This window comes from Anguilla anguilla, chromosome 13 (assembly GCF_013347855.1).
Source record: "Anguilla anguilla isolate fAngAng1 chromosome 13, fAngAng1.pri, whole genome shotgun sequence".
Classification (NCBI taxonomy): domain Eukaryota; kingdom Metazoa; phylum Chordata; class Actinopteri; order Anguilliformes; family Anguillidae; genus Anguilla; species Anguilla anguilla.
Genome location: NC_049213.1, coordinates 31,660,158 through 31,680,284, shown reverse-complemented (window position 1 = coordinate 31,680,284; position 20,127 = coordinate 31,660,158). Strand labels below are relative to the sequence as shown.

At 46.6% G+C, this 20,127-nt stretch overlaps 1 protein-coding gene across 5 annotated transcripts in view; it reads right to left on the bottom strand.

The window, feature by feature from the left end:
* samd11 (sterile alpha motif domain containing 11) overlaps positions 1-11,533 on the bottom strand; it is a 72,247-nt gene extending 60,714 nt beyond the window's left edge. Inside the window, exons 1-2 of one of the 5 annotated variants that reach the window (XM_035389179.1) lie at positions 10,297-11,533; positions 8,740-8,831 (exon numbers count right to left, since the gene is read on the bottom strand). In XM_035389179.1, coding sequence (XP_035245070.1) covers positions 8,740-8,831; positions 10,297-10,750 — 546 coding nt within the window. In that variant the 5' untranslated portion in view covers positions 10,751-11,533. Of the gene's footprint in view, positions 1-8,739; positions 8,832-9,990; positions 10,114-10,296 lie in introns of those variants that run through there. The other 4 variants (XM_035389180.1, XM_035389181.1, XM_035389183.1 and 1 more) reach the window with 4 other exon arrangements.
* Positions 11,534-20,127: the final 8,594 nt, after the last annotated feature.

The window sequence follows — 20,127 nt, the reverse complement described above, 5'->3', positions numbered from 1 at the left end:
CGAATTCTACATTTTAAAATTATATTATTTCATTCCAATAAAACTGGTCACAGAACAATTATCTCGGACACATTCCTCTAGACAGAATTTTTCAAGATTCAAAAGACACAAAACCACACATTTTCAATCAAGTGCAATTCTTGAGACTGAGATGGCCATTGCACACAGTGATTTTTGTGGTCAGTTAACTTTGACTCAGTAGTGTTATCGTTTCAAATGGAGGGTAAAAACAGGCGAAAAACTGAAAATGGGTGCCAATAATTTTGACTTGTCTTTTGAGGAAATAAAATGAGGACTTCTTAAAAACCTTCTCTAAGCAATTTTATGTATGTATGTGTATATATATATAGACAGAGAGAGAGAGCAAGAGAAATAGAGAGACGTGTTTGTGAGTGTGTGTGTGTGTGTGTGTATGTATATATATAGAGAGAGAGACGTGTGTGTGTGTGTGTGTGTGTACGCAGCTCCTGTCTGCTGTTGTCCTGGCGGACGGGCATGCACTCACTGAACGAGAGGCTCGGCGTCAATCTGCTGTGAATTTTCGGGGGTTATTTAATTTGCTCTAATTTAATTTGATTCACAAATGCAACAGACTGCTGGGAAACAGGAGAGCCGCCGCCGCCGTCGCCGCCTGCCTGCCTGCCGCTGTCCCGAGGAGGGATTCCGCTGTTGCCATGACAGCGCTGCCTCTGCGCAGGTGGAACAAGGGAGCCGACAGCCCCCCACAACCCCCCCCCCCCCCCCCCCCCTCCAATTCCCCCTACCGCTACTACAATCGCCCCATCTCCACACAAACAGGCTCTGCCGAGCTAGCCAGTGTTCTCTGTGCTCACAAATCGGGTCGGATCTCCCGCTGTTCGCTATAGTCGAACACCAAGCGCACAAAAGCTCACTTTTTACACGCGTTCCCTCTCTCCCTGATGACCTCACCCTCACAGTACAGCACACTTCCCACCCAGCCAATATCTCAAACTTCATTTAGGATTGTTCATGTTTACAGTTAGTTTGCTGTGTTATTAAATACTACTAGCATCTACTACACTACTACTTGTGTTTGCCAAATCTGCTGAAGTGCATGTCTGGTACATTCTGAATCTTCAGAATGCAACACATTGAGCTGTTGTTCCAAAAATGTGGTTGAATGGTTTCCTTTTCAAACTCCTGTTCGGTTTGTTAAGTCTTCCGGAATTTTGCGTTCAAACTGAACAATTCAAATTTGACAGTCGTTTTTTTTTTTTAAAGGCGATAAAACTATGCTCTTGAAGCCAGAGCAGTTTCTCCTGGAGAGAATAAATAAACCATGCACTTTACATTCATTCATGTGCCTAAAGATATGTCAGGTATTTCACAGACGCCACTTCCTGTTCCAAACTGCGGGGCAGAGGCAACCGTGTGATTACCAGAAATTATGACAGGAGTCCAATCCCATAAAAAGGCGCGCTCACACACCGAGGCTGATCAAACTTAACAAGCCGGGGCTTGTTAAAGGGGTGCGAAGGATCCTGAGGATATAAAGGTTGTGGGGCGGCCTCTCCTCCGCTCTCGCTTGTTTTCGGTCGCGCGCCTCTCGCCCCGCTCCCCTTCGCACCGGACCGGGGGGGTCGCGCCGCTGTAACGAGCTGTTTAATTACCGAAAGCTGATAATGACTCGTCTGCAGGAAGCGAGAGGCCCGCGGTAACTCCCGGCTTTGCTCCGGCAGAGCCGGCTCCACCGCGTAAACCGCCGATGCCCCCGGCTCACGGAAGGCGAGGAATAACCGCAGGAGTGCCGCGTAGCCGGCTCTGCGTGAGGCGAAGGCTTCCAGCGCCTCACGTCCGTTACCTTTCCACATCTCTCTACGTCCACGTTAGGGCCAGCGCTCGTTAATGACCTCTTTTTTTCTCATCTGCTACGGCTCTACTCTTCGGAAACACACTAACGCGGGCCGTAAAAAGGTACGATACGCACACGCCCATACCCGCCTGACCAATCCCCCCCAAACATACTACCCCCCGCCCGTACTTTTTTTTTTCTTGTTGTTTGTTTTTTTACCCCTACCCAGCATGCAACGGGGGAAGCCCTGATTCGGAGGGATATTTACGAGCCGGAGGAGAGCGTAATTTCCTCCCGACCCTCACAGGTTCCGCTGAAACAACAGAGCAAGGGAAGCACATTTCTCCTGGGACAGGACGGAAACCGCGCGGGGCAGGGCGGAGCGCTCTTAAAGAGACACAAACCCCCCTCCCCGCGGTTCCCCTCCCCGCCGGGACAGGGCAGGGTTCACAAACCCCCCTCTCCCCGCGGTTCCCCTCCCCGCCCGGACGGGGCAGGGTTCACACACGGCCTTTGTAAATCACCCCGTTACACAAATAACCCCAATTAGAAAAAATATGACTGACGTCGATGGGGGAGAAAAAAAGGCCGTAAATAAACACTGCTAAACTTTTTGTTGTTATTTAACGGTTGTACTGAACACGTTTCTTTAACGGGATGCACCGCTATGCAGATTCTCGCCTGATCCGTTCACCGCGAGGTCACTGCGTGTGAGCGACCGCAGAGCTGGGGATTGGTCGGCTTCGCCCCTCGAGCCTGGGCTTCGCGCAGCGTGCAGCCGTGACCGAGCTCCCCGAGCGGCTCACGTGAGGGAGGCCAAACACACGCGATGCCTCTGAGCTCAGCCCGCACGCGGCGCGTCAAAGTCAACACCTCCACAGCGCCGGGCTGCATGGCACTGCAGAAGACCAGCACACACGCTTAAATATACTGTGAAAGATCTATCCCACTACGCACACACCCACACACACAAAAGGGACTCATTAGATGAGAGCTGGGCCTGGGCGAGCTCTGCCCGGCAACACATTATGCGTTAGGTGTGAGATCACAAATGTGTGATTAGAATGTTCTAAACTGAACATTCTGATGCTGATGTCACAGTCATTACTGGCAATTGAAAGCAACGGAGCTCTAGAACACTGACTTACGATGTTTTTTAAAAGATTCTAAAAACTCTACTCTTCGAAGGGTTAAAATGAACGGGGGGAGGGAGGTAGGGGCGAAGCAGGGGAGCGAATCCTGTGGCGTCGGGGCCTGCTGCCGCCCAGCTGTGCCCCAGTGAGCTGAGCGCGCGGGGGGGAGCTCTGGGGAATACGCCGGAGAGAGAGAGCCGGTTCCGCTCTGCGCCTCTGTCACATCAGCCCGTCACCGCGCGGCGACTGCGTCCCGCTTCGACTCGCCGCCAACGCTGCCCCCGAATCCAGAGCTCGCCAACGCTGCCCCCGAATCCAGAGCTTCAAGGGGCTCGGCACGACTGACAGGCCAGCTGCCTCACAGTACAGCAGCATTACACACAGCCTTTTCGTAATTCAGGAGAATTCGGGGAGGGGGGGGTGGCGGTAATAATTTTGGGGCCCAACGCAAAAATGAAAAATACAGTAGGATCGTGTATTACTTCATCACAACAGTGGTGGGGCCCATTGTGAGATCTTTTCATGGGGCCCAAAATATAAAATAAAAAGTTGAGCATCCAGCCAACTTCAGCCAACACGTTGCGTTGAGGGGGAAACATAACTCCAGAGATAGCTGTGTAAATACTGATGTGATAAGGCTGTGTGTAATCCAGAATGGTTGAAGACTTCCCACGTCAATGGTGAGTCACTAACTTGAAAGAATCAGTGTATTTTTCTCTGGAAAGCAAAGTCTTTGAATGCTTCAGAGAAAAGTCATCCAACTACACTGTAGCACCACCAGTCACCACACTCATGAAACCTCACCCAATCCCATTACTGCTGATAAGGTTCAGAAGCTTCAACGCTAGCCCTGATTACTGGAGTATTTCTTTTGGACATAAATGACATTTTAATCATAAAAAATCTTAATTTTTGTGAATATATCAGTGAATTTATATCAGAAAGTCAATATTTTGGGATAGAAATGATGTGTGGAATTCGGTTATGTAATATATTCCATGATGTGTACACGTGTCCACGCGCAACACAAAGTTGTGGCGTTCGGTCCGGCAGTGAACCGGATTGGTCGGTCGGGGAGAGCACCACCGTTCACTTATGTGAGGAGAAGGCGGGGAGGGGGTTTGTGTCTCTTTTAAAAGTGTGATCTGCTCGCACGTTTTTGCACTGTTATCTGTCAGCCCGACCTGATGTGAGTGGGAACTCGCTGCGTCTCACAGGCCCAGTGGATGAGTCCTAGGTGCGGTCGTGTAATTAGGGTTTTTTTTTGTTTGCTGACGTCGATCTAAACTGCCATCGTTTGTCCTCAGATTCTAGCGCGAACGACGCCGTACACCGTCCAAAAAGGGGGACTCGGGGAGGGATTAGACCACAGTCTGGCATCTGGTCTGCTGAAGGATCCCAGAAACTGCTGGGCGTTCTGTGCTGTCCCAGAATGATCTGTGATTTAGGTTGCGCATTAGTCTCAGTTCACGGAGTATACCCTGTTAAACCTGAAAATAACCAAAATAACTGAAGTTCGGGTGGTTTAGTTTGGATTCGGTGTACATTTGCTGGGCTGTGCATTTACCCTCTAAGCCCTTTTGACACTTAGTCATACAGCGCGAGGTAACCTGCAATGCAGTGCTGACACAACTCAGCCTCACTCTTCAGCACAGTGCGACTGTTAACTGTACATTTTAATTATGTTCTTTTGAAATGTTTCAATAAAATAAAAAAATATAAAAAACAAGGACAAATATGCAAATTCACACCCTCGGTATCACGTCTGCAGAACAGGATACAAAAGGGCATTCTAAACATAAATGTATTAATAAACATTCCCTGAATCATGGAAGAAATAAAGATAGACATGGTGAAAGAAAACTGAAAGCAATACGCAATATGTTCTTATGTTACCTGACTAAAAATACTATTTTTAAAGGCAGTGCAAAATTTAGCAAAATTCGTTAAAATCAATTCAAACCAACGACATATACAGACAATCGGTTCGCTGATATATGAAGGTAAACGGCTGGAAGCTTAAGAACAGAAAACTTGTGACAATTCTGTGTGACATTTGAGAGCCTGCTTGAGTCAGTTTGTTTGCGTGTTTGTTTTTTTGTTTTGTTTTTCGCTTTTGCGTGTTCAGTTTGTCAGGTGCAAGGGCATGTGTTGTGCGTATTTGTGTAGCTGCTGCTGTATCAGTTAGAAACTCTTGCATCTGTGAGTTTATTGCGTTCAAATTATATGTATGTTTATGGGTCTTTAATAGTGGCACTGCCTTGCTGTGTACGTGTGTCTGTGTGTGTGCGCGTGTGTGTGCGTGTGTGAGTGTCTGCGTGTGTGTGTGCGCATGTGTGTGTGTGTGAGTGTCTGCGTGTGTGTGTGTGCGTGTGCGTGTGTGTTTGTGTGTGCGCATATGTGTTTGTGCGTGTGTGTGTGCTCGTGTCTGTGTGTGTGCGTGTGCGTGTGTGTTTGTGTGTGCGCATATGTGTCTGTGCGTGTGTGTGTGTGAGTGTCTGCATGTGTGTGTGCGTGTGTGTGAATGTCTGCGTGTGTGTGTACACATGTGTGCGTGTGTGTGAGTGTCTGCGTGTGTGTGTGTGTCTGTGTGTGTGTGTGTGCTTGTGTCTGTGTGTCTGTGTGTGTGCGTGTGTGAGTGTGCGCATGTGTGTGCGTGTGAGTGTCTGCGTGTGTGTGTGCGTGTGTGTTTGTGTGTGCGCATATGTGTCTGTGCGTGTGTGTGTGCTCGTGTCTGTGTGTGTGCGCGTGTGTGTGTGCGTGTGTGTGAATGTCTGCGTGTGTGTGTGCGCATGTGTGTGCATGTGTGTGTGTGTGTGCGTGTGTGTGAGTGTCTGCGTGTGTGTGTGTGTGCTTGTGTCTGTGTGTGTGTGTGTGTGTGCGTGTGTTATTATGGCTTTTACTGGTGTGTGTCATCTTGTTGCCGCTCAAAGTGCAGCGGTGTTGGTGTGCCCCGAGGGGGAGGAGAAGGGTGACGCCAAGACCGTCGAGACAAGCTGACTGCCTCCCCTCCTCCTCCTCCACACCTCACAGGAAACCAGCCGTGGGCTGGGAAGGGGGGGGGGCTAGAGAAAGAAACTGTGTGTGTGTGTGTTTGTGTGTGTTTGAGAGAGAGAGAGAGAGAGAGAGGAGAGGAGAGGTGGCCACAAAGAGGAGGTATGGGATGAGGGGAAAAGGAGAGAAAAGTAAAAGAAGAAAATGAAAGATGAAAAGACAGAGGGAGAGAGAGAAAGAGAGAGAGAGTGAGAGAGAGAAACCATAATACTTCAGCTAAATGAAACTAAGTATGTTTTGGAGCATTCAAACCATGTCACCTTGCGTTTGTGAGCTAACCAAAAACAGCAGCCAGCATCAAGAGACTCAAACAAGCAGCACGACAGGCCTTCAAACGAGATGAATGACAAGGATTCAAGAGCCATCAAATTCCATAACAATAAGACCCCGAATAACTTAAGCCTCCCCACAACTCCCCAATAGGTTTTATAACGACACCACTTTTTACGTCATAGAAAATATCTTTCCAGACTTTGGTGGGTGGAGATTTCACGGTCCCCACGAATCGAACATAAAGTTACACCGAACGATCTGGGAAAGTGCTGTGTGTAGCAGAGTGTCGGACTGCGAACAACACACCGCTACGCGTACGGATTTGGGCCACGCGCTCTGATGCTGAGGAGCAGGACACGTTCAATCCTTTCCGACGGAAACCGCAGGTCATCTATAGGCGGTGATGAGGGGAGGCCACTGAGCTTTGAAGCGATCCTGTGATGTCTTAAATTTTTCACTTTAAAAAGTTTCTGTTTGACTCTCAGAGCAGGGAAAATAAAGACAGGGCCAAACTGCTCGGTGTCAGTTGGCTGCGTGACCGACGCGCGTGCCGGATCTTCGCGCACCGCAGCGGTGTGGCTCCCCAGCGCGGGCCTCCTATCAACGCCAGGGACGAGACGGCCCGAATCTCCTCCATCTTTTCCGTTTGCCTCTCGCTCAGCTTATCGCTCTAAGTAGGTTACGTCGACAGCCAGCAGCACCTTCGAAAATTTGTCTACTTAGCGAAGCCTTCCCATGGCACCTGGCTTCATTTCCCCCTTGTATTCGAGCTCGTCACCTCCGCCATGCGGCCCTATGCTTTTAAATCACCCCACCCCCCCACCATCCCCTTATCTTGATTGGCCCCCATATAAATGTAATGTTATCAGTTTGTTTGTATCTCTCCCGCACACACCCCACCCCCCCCACCTTCCCCCCACGGCAACCCCCTACCCCGCCACCCCACCCCCACCCCCACCCACGGCTTATCTAAACCGCCTTTGAGTTGCGTGCCGCACATATGCGCTAATCGCCAGGAGCAGTGCTCAGCAGCTTGGTAAGCTGCTTACAGCCTTCCTCCCAGATTAACCAGTGGAAGCGGCGACTGGCGAGGCTCCCATCAGATGAGGAGGCGCACCTGTGCGAGCGGTCTCTCCGGACCATGTGACCCCCCCCGCGCCGGCGCCTCCCCGCGGCACCTCACACATATCCGCGGGGGGGGGGGGGGGGCCTTGCACTGGGAGGCACACCTGTGCCGTCCGCTCACATTCAGGAAAAGTCCCGTTGGAAGGCTCCAGCGACCGAAACTTAGAACTTAGCGGTGAGGGCGCTACGCGGGCCGAACGCATCGTTCAATCCCCGGCGGCCCCAGTCAGCGTAGGAGCACAGTGAAAAAGAGACGAGCGGAGGCCATGTGCACTTCTAAACGGCCTCGGTTAAAAGCGCCCGCCAAATTAAAAGCAAGCGCGCAATACCAAATTACTTTCTGTTAACCGTTACAGGAAGGAGCAATGAGTCACCCATTCGAACAACAAATTGGCTTTGGGCACAACCATGGTGGCATAGCTTTCATTCAGCGATTGTCACCCGACTTGGGGCACTGTTACCATGGCAGCTGCCCGTGACCGTGGCGATGCACGCACTGGTCTTTTCTGGCTGCCTGGAGCCCAGTTTGCGTGCTTCCTCCAAAACAGAACATGCTACTTCCTTTTTTCAACCCCCCACCCTGCGCTTGAACACACAAATATCTGCTCAGTTCAACCTCCGCTCCGCAAACCCCCCCCCCCCCACCCCCAACGCAGGGGTTCGAAACTGTCACAGTCCAGGCCTGCCCCCACAATGATTAAAATAAATACAGCTCTCGCCCTCCATCAGGACCGATGAAAACGTGCAATTAGCGAAAGAAAGAACACACACCTAGATAGCAGCCATATTTTTTGGGGCACACCAATAATTCCTACGCTGCGAGAACAGAAGAAAGCCGTGTAAAATCAGCTAAAGAAATGACCTCAGTGGCGTTTGTGAAGAGTGTGCAATAATGCATTTTTGTTTTGGTGCATGCAGGTTAACTTGTCAGTAAAAGAAAGAAAAGAATATATATATATGCAGCCCGTATTTATACAAAATTGAAATGTAAGAAAGCTACTTCATATTTTAAGTAACATTAATATGCAGGCCTATTTTTTACATTAAGAAAAGCCCCTCGTCACTCTCAACAAGACAAGATCAGCTAGTCCACATTTCACCAAACCAAAGCTCAACAGATTCTGTTTTAAGGACACACAAAAGTGACTGTTAGTCGGTTCCTGTTCTCTTCATTGTCAAAACCCAAGCCGTATGCATGCAAGGCAAAACATTCACACATTTATGAGTTGTTTTTTTAATCAACTCTCCAACAATGTTCTGCCCAGTTGTGAAATAAGAAAATCATAATGGACCATAAGGAAGAAAGATGCACTAAAACACTCATCTGAACTGTACTCTTACCACTGGAGACGAAATTCGACACCCAGGGCAATCACAGATTGGAGGATGTACCTGTAAAATTCCTTTGGACATAAGGGTCTTCAGACTTTTCCCTGAAGAGGAAGAGAGAGAGAAAAAGACAACACAAATGAGACTGGAAGAAAGTAGCCTGTAGCATGAGTTGAAAAATCCGATATATACTCGGTGATTTTTGTTGTTTTGTCGAGGTTGTTGTTTTGGTTGTACTTGTCGTTTAGGGGTCATGTCTACTGGCTGTCATGTGATGTCATGTATGCCTTCACTTCAGGCATTCAATATTTGTATGAAAGCTACTGCAGGATATTGTATGAGGCAGAAGGCTTCTATATATTGAGTTGTTTGGTCCATGGAGGAACCAATTTTCAGACTTTCCTGTCACTGTTCGATATTTTAATTAAGAATTTGATTCATTTCCCAGTATTTTGAGATAGCATTCACTCCACGTATAGTAGTCATATAGGGTCACCAAGATGGTCATCATCAATCCTTAATGAACAATAATCCTCTGAAAAAAGTGTGGTAACCATTTTTTTTAAATACACAAACAAGTGCATGCATAAACTGTTTTAGACATGGGGCAATATGTCCATCTACTCCCCCCCACACACACACACTCCATACACTTTCAGTAACTACCCAACCTTTTCCAGTCAGTTCAGTTTAACTAGAGGGGAAAACACAGAGCTCTCCGGACGCGTACACACTGACGCAAGAGTTGGCTCGTGAATTTAACCAAACCTACCAAGTCTGTAGCCTACACAAAACATGCTCAACAAAATACCAAGCTCCCATCCAATCCCTGTGACTATAAAAGGGGAAAAAAACATGTAAACGCGAGTAATTGTTTAGGTGACTGGACCCATTGCCCGGTTTCACGTAAAAATGTGGTCTTAAGTGAACTTAAGTGGATTTAGCCAAAATATATATTTTTTCATTTTGCAAAGTTTGGTAGTCATAAATGGTTGCCATATTTCAGTGACAACGTCTTTTTTCCAAACCGTAATAAATAATAACATAAAATCACCAAACCAAGATATATCAGCTGGCAATGTCATCAAGTAAAGCAATATATTTTATGGTTAATCACGACGTCTCCGTTATTGTGCCTAATATTATTTCAGTTGCTTAAAGGTTTGGATCCAGCGGTCGTAATGAGGTTCAGCATCACTATGTCCTCGCAAGAGAAAAGCATTATGTCCAGTCGCAATATCCTGATATACCCTGAAATTTCACCTTATCCCAAGCGCGGCATTCCAAAAGCACCGTCCACAGTTTGTCTGTGTCGTGTATGGCTGCAAAAGATACAGCCAAGTGTCTTCGCTTTTCTCCTCTTTTTTTGTCTGCTTTCGGTGCTAAACTACGCACTGTAGTTGCTCTGCCGCCGTGTAACCCTTTAATTCCAAAACGGCTCCCGCTCAGATGAAACAAGTTCAATATAACAAAACACCTCGCAATTATATTAGGCAGGCTACATATGTTTGGAAAGCGTTGGGTTTGTTATCTCTAGGCTTGCGTATATTACAATGAAAAATATCTTACCTTTGTGCCTTATACTACGTTTCCAGTCTTTGGCAGTTTCCCTTCCACTGACAAACTGAAACTCGTTCGGGGTGAGCCACTCGCCCCGATATTTGATGGAGGGTCCCTTGCTGCCCTGGCAAAGCTTGTTAATGTACAGCAAAGCCTTGTTCTCCCCGCATTCCACCTCGATGCAGGGCTCCCCGTTGTCAAAAAAAGGCTGAAAGTCGGGAATGGAAGAGAATCTCTCCAGCATTAAGTCTTCGGGGTAGTGGTGAAGGTGTTGGTGATGTAGCGCGGTGTCGTGTAGTCCCAAGTAAGCGCGATGATGGGCGAAAATTTGATCGTACGGCGGCGGATGAGGGGTCACCACGGGGATAGAGGTGGCATTTAAAGGGGCCAGGTATTCGGGCTGGTTGAAGGCAGCCAATGCCATATCGTCCCCATCCAGTCTCTCCTTTTTGATAGCGGGCATGTTACTAAAAGCGCAGCGCCGGTTTACAAGTGATCAGCTTCTCGCTCGAATCAACTTGTGTGTCCTCTTTACGGAGTTCGTCGGCTCCCGACTCCCAGTCGGGGCTACTTTGTTTTACGCAGGAGTCCCGTGTCGCTCTCTGACAACAGTGCGTCTAAGTTCACCAACAGATTTCCATTCAGTTCACAGCTCTCTGTAGCCTCGCTCTCCGCTAGGCTCACAGCTCGCTCGCATGACGGGTTTCGCCGCTCTCCTGCCCACTAAAACTAATCTGACTCTCTCAACTAATACCTGACATCTTGGCGAGATCTCAGCAGCCGTAGACATTATGTCTGTAAAAATGCGTATTGATCCTATATCGATCTGCCTCTGGGATGGAGTTTTATTTTATTTTATTTTCAAAATTACACCTTTCGGTTTCCTTCGTTTTTTGCTTTATAGCATATAATGAACCAATGTTTACAGGCTAAATGTATAATTTTATTGTACCCTAAATGTTTATTAAAACAACATAAACAACTATTCTGATATTTTGCTATCAAGGTGTCTGAAGGACACCGCTTTCATTGTCACATAGAGACACGACACATTTAAAAAAGTTAATATACTCCACCACGGCAGAGGTGCAAACCAACTAGCCGCCTCTGCGTTCCGTATTTTCTGTATTAATCTACAAGAGATATCTGGAACGAGTGGGATGTTTTGAGGCGTTCTTTAACCCTATATATCTCTCTAAAGTCACGCTTTAGTTCAGAGACCCCGACCAAACAAGATTTGCACTCTCCGCCGCTTGGCCCATTTAAACAGCACAAGCTTTTCAAGCGCGGAATGGTAAAGGGGGGTCGCGACGGACGTAATTGCTGCAGTACAAACTAAAAAGCGATATCCTTGTATTTCGTTTCGCTGTTTTTGTTTTGCGTTAACATTTTAATATTTTCTCATTATTTTAGAGAATAAAAAGATGGACAATGGAAAATTTTGTCCAAATACAATATTACAGCTCCTCTTAGTCGATTCGGCTGCCTCCATCACTCTTCTGCCACATAATTATTGTATGTTTACATACGTGAGGAGTGAAAGGTGAATTCTAGATGTTAAAAAATAATAATTTCTGCTTTAAAATTCCGCGCAGCTCCTGCTCAGATATCAGATTGGTACGTTTGACTTTCCCTGGCAGTGAAAGGTCTCGGACACTATCATCATTGTGGGAGACATGGCTCCATAGTGCACATTAGGCATTCTTAATGATCAGAAACTTAAGACGTGTAGCACATTAAAGAGTGGAGACACATAAATATTTTATGTTTCCTCCACGGACAGATAAATAATAAAGCCCTGGATTCAGAGGCTGGTGAAAAAAAAAAAAAAAAAAAAAAAAACTATGTCCGCCTGATCAAAAAAATTTTCGGCAGCAGAAGCAGTCCTTGTTCACTGGACAGGGTGCTGGCCGAGCAGCCAGTGGAATTGGCACCTTGTTCAAACGCAGGGGCCTAACTCCAGAGCCACGTTTCTGTTCACGTTCTGGAGCGGATTCACCAACTGTAAACGTGCCCGCTCATTGTTCAGTTATTTCCATTCTGGCTTCTTAAATTTCACCTCGTCTACCCTTCTTCTATCGGTCAATCTTCCCGGTCTCCAATCTCTCTGTTGGCCTTCCGTCACTCTCAAGCATCAGTCTGTCTCCGTGGGCTGCAGTCCTTCACCACTCAACCCAACGGCATCCATTGACCAGTGGGATCAGTCGCCGATGGGTATGTAACAAGATAATGAGAGAAAACACATTATTTCGGGCGGCTGAGAAACAGAATCCTTTTGCTGAGGAACAGTTTCTTTAACAAGACACATACAGAAGGCCTACATATACTGGGAGAGGGAGAGCACATATGTACATAAAGAAAGCAGAATAGGCATTGCACTAAAGGGTTTCAAGTAAATTTCACAACCTCAGGTTATATTATGTCAGCCACTGAAATTGTAATTGAGGGTACATCTAACAAAAAAAAGCAAACCCACTATATTCCTGTCTTTAAAAAGGAACCTTTCCACGAAATAATGGCAGTTTTAGGCCCAATGCCAGAAATGTTTAGATTAAAATCTAATTAAATGCAGATATCATTATGATATAGATTAGAGGGGGAAATAAATTTGAATAACTGAAATCTGGCAATCATGGTTGATGCTGAGATACGCTCTGTTTTATATTCATGGCCCGAGATTTAGAGGAACCGTTAAGGAATTGAATAATCTTCCAGACCTCAGAAGAACAAGGCTGCCAAGTCGGATCTCTCCCTGAACAGTACAGCCAGGGATTTTTAGCTTTGGTGTGAAGAGGTAAGGGTGGAAAAGAGGAAAGGGCGGTGAAAATATGCTCAGCCACCCTCCATCCAAAATCAAAGAGGCCTCCACTAACCAGAGAGAAGCCCCTATGACCAAGTCTTAGAACACACACACACATACACACACACACACACACACACAGACAGTCACACACACACATACACACACACACCCACACACAGAGGAGTGTGCTACAGGAACACATGGAATACCCATTCTGACGGACTGTGTGCCATGTGACTTTGAGGGCTATAAATCAGCCCAAATTTCCCATGAGCCTCTGCATCGAAGCAGGGTGACTGACAGAGAAGACTGCTAAAGGTAGGGCTAGAGCGAATTAGCAGGAGCAGAGTGTGAACCAGGATAAGACTAACTGTATCAAGTGAAAAGAGCAAGAGTAGACTGAGAGTCATAACTTAAATGCTGTTGTGTTTCTCAGTACAGTTAAGTCGCTATGCACTAGGATCAACATATCACAGCCTAAATTAATACCACACAGTAAAATGTCCAGTGTTAATTATACTCATTCTCTCAAAATTGCTTTTGTTTTCATTTCAAATGTACAGTGGTTAAAGCAGGTACTGCCACTGGTGGACCATGAGGGTAGAAGGTACGGTAAACATAGCTCTGTATCAGTAGTGTATGGTATAAATAGTAGATTTGTTGGCCATAAAACCGTCATTCAATTTTAGGCAATGTGAAGGGTCAGGCAGAAAGGTCACTATCAAATTCAAACTGATTTTCCTGTCATCAAGCACATTAATGACATTTGATTCCAGCAAACCAAAAATGAATAAAGGCTTGAATATTTCCTCTATGTAACAAACATAACATAACATAACATAATGACGAGAACAGGCCACTTGGCCAAACAATTCTCTGATTACCTACAGACTAGATAGTATCTAACACCGTATCAAGCCTAGTCTTGAAAATCCCCAGAGTTTCTGCCTCTACTACATGACCTAGTAGGCCATTCCACGCATTGACTACTTTCCGCGTAGTCAATGTGTGTACGGAATTTACCTTTGGCTAATTTCCATTTATGTCCACCCGTTCTACTAACAGAAGAAGGAGGGGACATCGTTCAACCTGAAGAGTCATAATCTTAAAATATTAAAGACAAATTATGCAAACAAAGATTTGTCAAAAGATTGGTAACGTTATTTGTTGCAGACGGGGTCCTTTCAGGCCAAATGTGCTGGAAGCACATCATTCGTACACTTGTCTACAGCCATCTGACACTCATTTTAATTCTCGCGTACGCTTGCTTTCATAGCTGAAAAACATTCTCTTTAATGTTATCATTCAGTATTTCCCTGGCTCCTTCTCACACTGAGACGCGTATGGTGATGGCGAAGGTGATGGCGATGGCGAGGGTGATCGTGTGGTGTTGTGGTGTCGAGCAGGCGGTACTGAAAGTAAAGGTCTGAGTAAGCTCGATGTGAAGAGGTCAGACTGTGCACACGACTCTTCCACCCGCGCCGGGTCCGCCGATCGGGCGCCCGCGCGACCGATGGCATTTCACCGGCGGCTCGGCGCGATGACGTCAGAGACGAAAAGCTGACGCCCGGAGCCTCACCACAGGGCCGCTTCGGCGTGCGGCGGAAAGAGGGGTGAGCGCAAGGCGCCGTCGCACACCCTGAAACAAGCAGAGAGAGACGGGATGCCCCCCACCGCCCCCACGCCCCCCCCAGGGGAACACCTCTGTGCCTCCCTCCCTCCCACTCCCCCCTCACCAGCACCACGGCAGGCCCCGGTGATTCATGCCTTCCACCCTCGGGGGAATCCGGCAGATCCTGTGCCCTGGGAGGTTCCCCAGAACTCTGACCCGCCGACGGCTCGCTCGGTCTCCGTGTAAAGGTCAGAGGGCGCTCGTCAGAAGTGGCTTTGCGGGTTTCTTCAGTTTCTCGTCTTCATCGCTCCATTCCCACAACGAGAGGAGCACACGTCCAGCTTCCTTACAGCCTTCCTCATAGAAGGTTTCTCTTTTCACTGTTGTACAGACAGAGCTGCACAGATAGGCAGGCAGAAGGTACTATAAGATGGCTACATTGTTTTTCAGTGTCCTAGAGAAGGCGGTAATATCACCTGTCAAAGGTTTTGCTCTGTGTTCTGTTATTTTATTAGACCCTGAATTTTTACCGAAGCATAACAAGTTTTATAAATGTTTAAGTAAAACTGACGCACTTCATAAATATACTAGGATCAAACAAAAATCTTCTCGTGGCTGTTCTTCGTCGTCTGTAGAGAACCCCCCTGCTGGAGCCCCCGCCTCCGCGCCGTTGTTGGCAACGGCCCCGGAGCCGCAGCGCTGCCGCCGGGGGAGAGAGGTAATAAATAACCCGGGGAGAGGAGCGGAGACCGCCGGGCGGTGCACAGTCTGACCTGACAAATACTCGCTGGAAAACCATCAGAGAGCGGGAGCCCACCCCAAGAGCTTGGAGCCAGCCTTTCAGACATGAGCTACAAAATATACCCACACTGGAAAAAGCAACGTCTCCCTCCGTGTCTCATTCTCTCCCCCCCCCCCGTCCGCCCCCCACCCCCACCATTACATCCAGTCGCTTGCGGAGACACGGCGGGAGTAATTAACTATTTCGTGATATAATAATTGTTTCCTTTTTAGTGTATACGTAATTGCACAGGAAACTATGGAAGTTGAAGTATGAAAAGGTAACCATACCTTTTTATTAAACTGGGAACTTTGTTTACAGCTACAGAAATACAAGTCATGTAATATAAATAACACAACGAACTTGCGATATAACTGAAATAATTCTTTATTGTTATTGGCTAGCCTAACCAATATTTTCAACAATTAATTAAATATTTATAAAATACTTTTGTTAGACATATAATATATTTCTATTTCACAGTCGCAACCGTAAATATCTCTTTTTTTTTTTAAACTGAAGTTGTATTGATATCATGCGTTGAAGTTAATTTCATGCGCAACGCAGAATGGAAAGTTTTCCGTATTCGCGTAATGCTTCAAAGACTCGTCTTTGCGCTTCTTAAAGCCGTTAGCAAGATTTTTGCCCGTGACGACGACTTAAAAAGAAGTCAGATAGGAATATCTAATGACGCCGCTTCAGCCTGCTCTATATTACTATGCTTGTGCGACAGCGGTCGGGCGCCGAAACATTAGACTAGCAGAGCTTCATTGGGTTTATGCTGTCCTGCCGGCGCCCTTCGCTGCGCTTGGCGGATCTGTGGGGTCAGGCTGCTGGCTCGGATCCCCAGCAACGGCCGTTCCGCTGCGGACTTATCTCTCCGTTTGGAGGAGCCGCCAGCCGGGGCGAGAGGATACTCGTTTTAGAGCTGCCTCTGTAGCGGTCAGCGCCTGCGGATCGAACAAGATATCCAACACTTGTCCCCTCCACCTCCCAGTCCCACCCCCTATGTAGTCCCCAAACACCTCAAAGCCTACATACACCCCTCCCCTTCATTTTGCTCACTTCATTGACCAGAATTACGTTAAGGAGTATTTGGAACTACCTGGTTGTTCAAAGTTTATTGGTGCACGGATAAATGGGTGGCTCTAGGTTGTTGGGCGAGCCTACCACTGGTTTTCTCAGACACCCAAGTCACCCCCATGATCTACCATAAGACCTTCAGTGGACACAAGGGGGCTCCACATAAAGCTTTTACACCTTACTTCCTGACAGGCCTTGCTCAGCATGTAAAGGAAGCAAAGTGGACACTGTTCTCTCATTCACTACAATGTTCACAAAATATATTTTTTAAATGAGCATCACATCATCGGCTGATCTAACATTCATCAAGTGGCCCATGGCGAGGTCTTCATTATGGAAACCCATATAGTCCCTGAATCGGGTGAACCCGCTCCTGGTCCTGCAGTCCATGGGTTTGAGGGATGCCTTTCAACCAGTGGCTGATTAATATCTGGAACAACTGGTGATTCCAAAACGTTTACAAACAATAGTCCTGGATAATCAGTTAACACCTGAGGGTGAATAAAATAAAATAACCTGGAACCAGAAGATTGCCAGTAGACTGCTTTACCCCCTCCACAATTGTAATATTCCTGTGATATAACAAAATAAACAAACATGCAGAATATAACAGACCATATTTGCATGATCTGCATTCACGATATATGACAGTCAGGTCAGTTCTTCCATTTCTTATGCAGAAATTCAGTCACCCAATCACCATGATTCTCACTGGTTCTCAGGGGCGGTAAAAAGCTGGACATGGTGCGTTGGTTTTTACCGTTGCTCCTTCTGCTGTTCTAACGGTTTCTGCAGGATTTCCATTTGAAGTTTCATCTCAAGCTGAAGCCAGTGGGCCACACTGGAGGCCCCAACGCTGCTGAAAACTTAAATGGAAACAGGTGGATTGAATTCTCCGGGAGAAGCCACTGCATTAGAGCAGTTTTGCCCAAAATGCGCACTGGTCTGACCAAAAACCAACATTTGCAAGGCAAGCAAGCGTCTTAAGGTACTTAAAAAAAATCTCTGTGGAAAGATTTGTTTGGCTTGGTTTCCATGGCAATTTTTATAATTTGCGCCGCCATTCACATTGGCCCGCCGGCCTCTTCTCTCATTCCGCTGCAGCCGCGCTGTGGAAACTGCACACAATTCGATATGAAATTTGGTTTTTACTTTTTGGACAGCGTCCGTATGTGGGCGTGTTCAATGACAGTGCACATTAAGTCAGTTCAGAGGTAAATAGCCTTGAACAGTTTAAAGGAAACCTGACGGACAGCATCTTGATTTTAGGGGTCATTTCATTTCAGTTTTTTTTTTTTATTTATTTATTTTATTTTATCAAATATTCCCACAGCTGCAGTCGGGCGACTGTCCAGCCGGAGAGACATCACAGGCAGCTAATAGGCACATAACTGACCAGAGGAATAGCTAATAAAATGGGGTTTACCCTGCCAAAGAAATCCCTTCATCTTTGGGAGATCACATACCATTGTCTAAGTCATCTCTGCCACACTCAGTAGTTTTTCTTACAGGGTCCTGTCAGTTTTCACAGTGCCAGCTTATTTATGAATGGAATAAATATACAAATTAACTGATATAACTGTAACATGAATGGCTACAGATAATGCTTTGAGAACATATTTTCTGGACAAGCCTATTTCCTAGTGATATGCTATATTTATTGTAATTTTTATCCAGACTTCTTGCACTCAGTGGAAAAACAGAGAAGATACAAAAATTGCTGCCATAAAGTATAGGCGATTATGCTAACGCTATAGCTTACATTTTGCTGATGACCGTTCCAAAAACACACTGAGAAGTTCTGTTAGAAGGTAGCCTATAGAAGGTAGGTGTATGTATGGGTTGTGAACGACGCATGGTACATGTAGTACGTGGTTTTTAAGCAGGGCTAGGATAACAATGGTCCAAACTATGGACTGTAACCAGTATCCCTACTGCGATAAATTAGGAGCTAATTAATGTGAGGTTTTCTCAATACTGTAGATTCTTACCTAATTATGTAGCTGAAGCACATGACACACACGGTATAGAGCATTAACAATTTTAATTTTAAGCGATATTTAGTTTTCTTTATTTCTGCAGAGATTTGTATTCACAATTTAGTAGTAGGCCATGTGCACGTTCAAATCTAAAGGTGAAAGAATATGTTTTCTCTCCCTCCTCACCACACGAACAAACGCTCGTTCCAGAAAGGGTTAAAATCTGTGTGGAAAGAATAAATCCCTGATCTCCCGGCTCCTATTGATTTTTTTCTGTGTGATGTGAAACCAGCAATCAGCTTTGCGGTTTGAAATTGCCCTGAAACCGGAGCCGAGACGTCAATGAGCCGCCGACACGTTTCAATTAGCGAGCCGCCCCGGCCGCTCCGTCCCCTGGGGCGCAGCAGCTCAGCGGGCCGGTCACGCCCCGCAGACGCCTCCGCACTCGCGCACGGTGGTATGCTGGGGCGAGGGGGGGGTCGACGGGGTGGAAAGAAAGGGACAGAAAGAAAACAATAGAAAAGTTATCCCTCTACCTATTTGCTATTTTCCTGTTTTTCCATTTTCCTGTCTATTTTTCTCCTTCTGGCTGCAATATTAACATACCGATTTTTTGAAAAATAAATCACTTTTATCCACGATAAATATGCATGGTCTAATTAATTTTTTAAACTACACGATGGCCGAACAGCAGTTCGGCAAAAAATATTCACTGGACTTGATTTGATTAAATAACAAGTATTGTAGCTTAGGCTACTGTTCTTTTTTCTTTTTGTTAATTTCTATTTTTTCATGATTTGATGAAGGGTAAGCATCAGTTCTACTGAACTGACAAGGCAAGGGCAGCGCGTGCACAGCCCTTTATAACGACTTCGCTGGAAAGCGAAAAAAAAAATCGCTTAGAAAGATTAGCCTACATGGCGGAGCTTTGCCGTTCCCCCGCGCTGTCACTCTCGTGCGTCGCCTGGAGGACTCACGCTCCTCTTGGCTGAACGCCGGGGCCGGTGTCTGCCAGCGCTGGCTTCTCGCCGCGTCGGAAGGAGACAGGCCAGCGTGCCGCCCTCAGGGAATCGAGCCGAGGGACCAGTCACGCCACTGCACCGTCGCTGAACCGAAAAGCGCAACGACGCCACTCCTCCACAAAGGCTCCAGTTCTGTCACAAAATCTGTACGGAATTCCGTAGTGCGCCATGACAGGCAGTGGGCTTTGACTGCAGAAGCTAGCAGCGCACTATGGCAGGAACAACTTAACCTTAACGGTTTGAAGCTCCATTTTAACTCTTCTTCAGAGCGACAAGGACATCCGCCGGGATAGATATCACCAGGATAGACAGAGATGTTTCAAACCATCGGGTTACAGGCCTACTATAGGTTTATATTATTAACATTGTATTTGATAAATTTATGCCATGTATATTCATCTTAGTGGCCATAACTTTGTTATTGCAAGGGAGAGCTCTGATACAGGTTCAGTTGTAGATCGGGGGACACAGTGGATACAAATGGAGAAGGATGGGGCTCTACAGTCCTGTGTCAGATAACAGGGCACCAGAGCTCAACCATAAAAAAAAGTCCCAGCAGT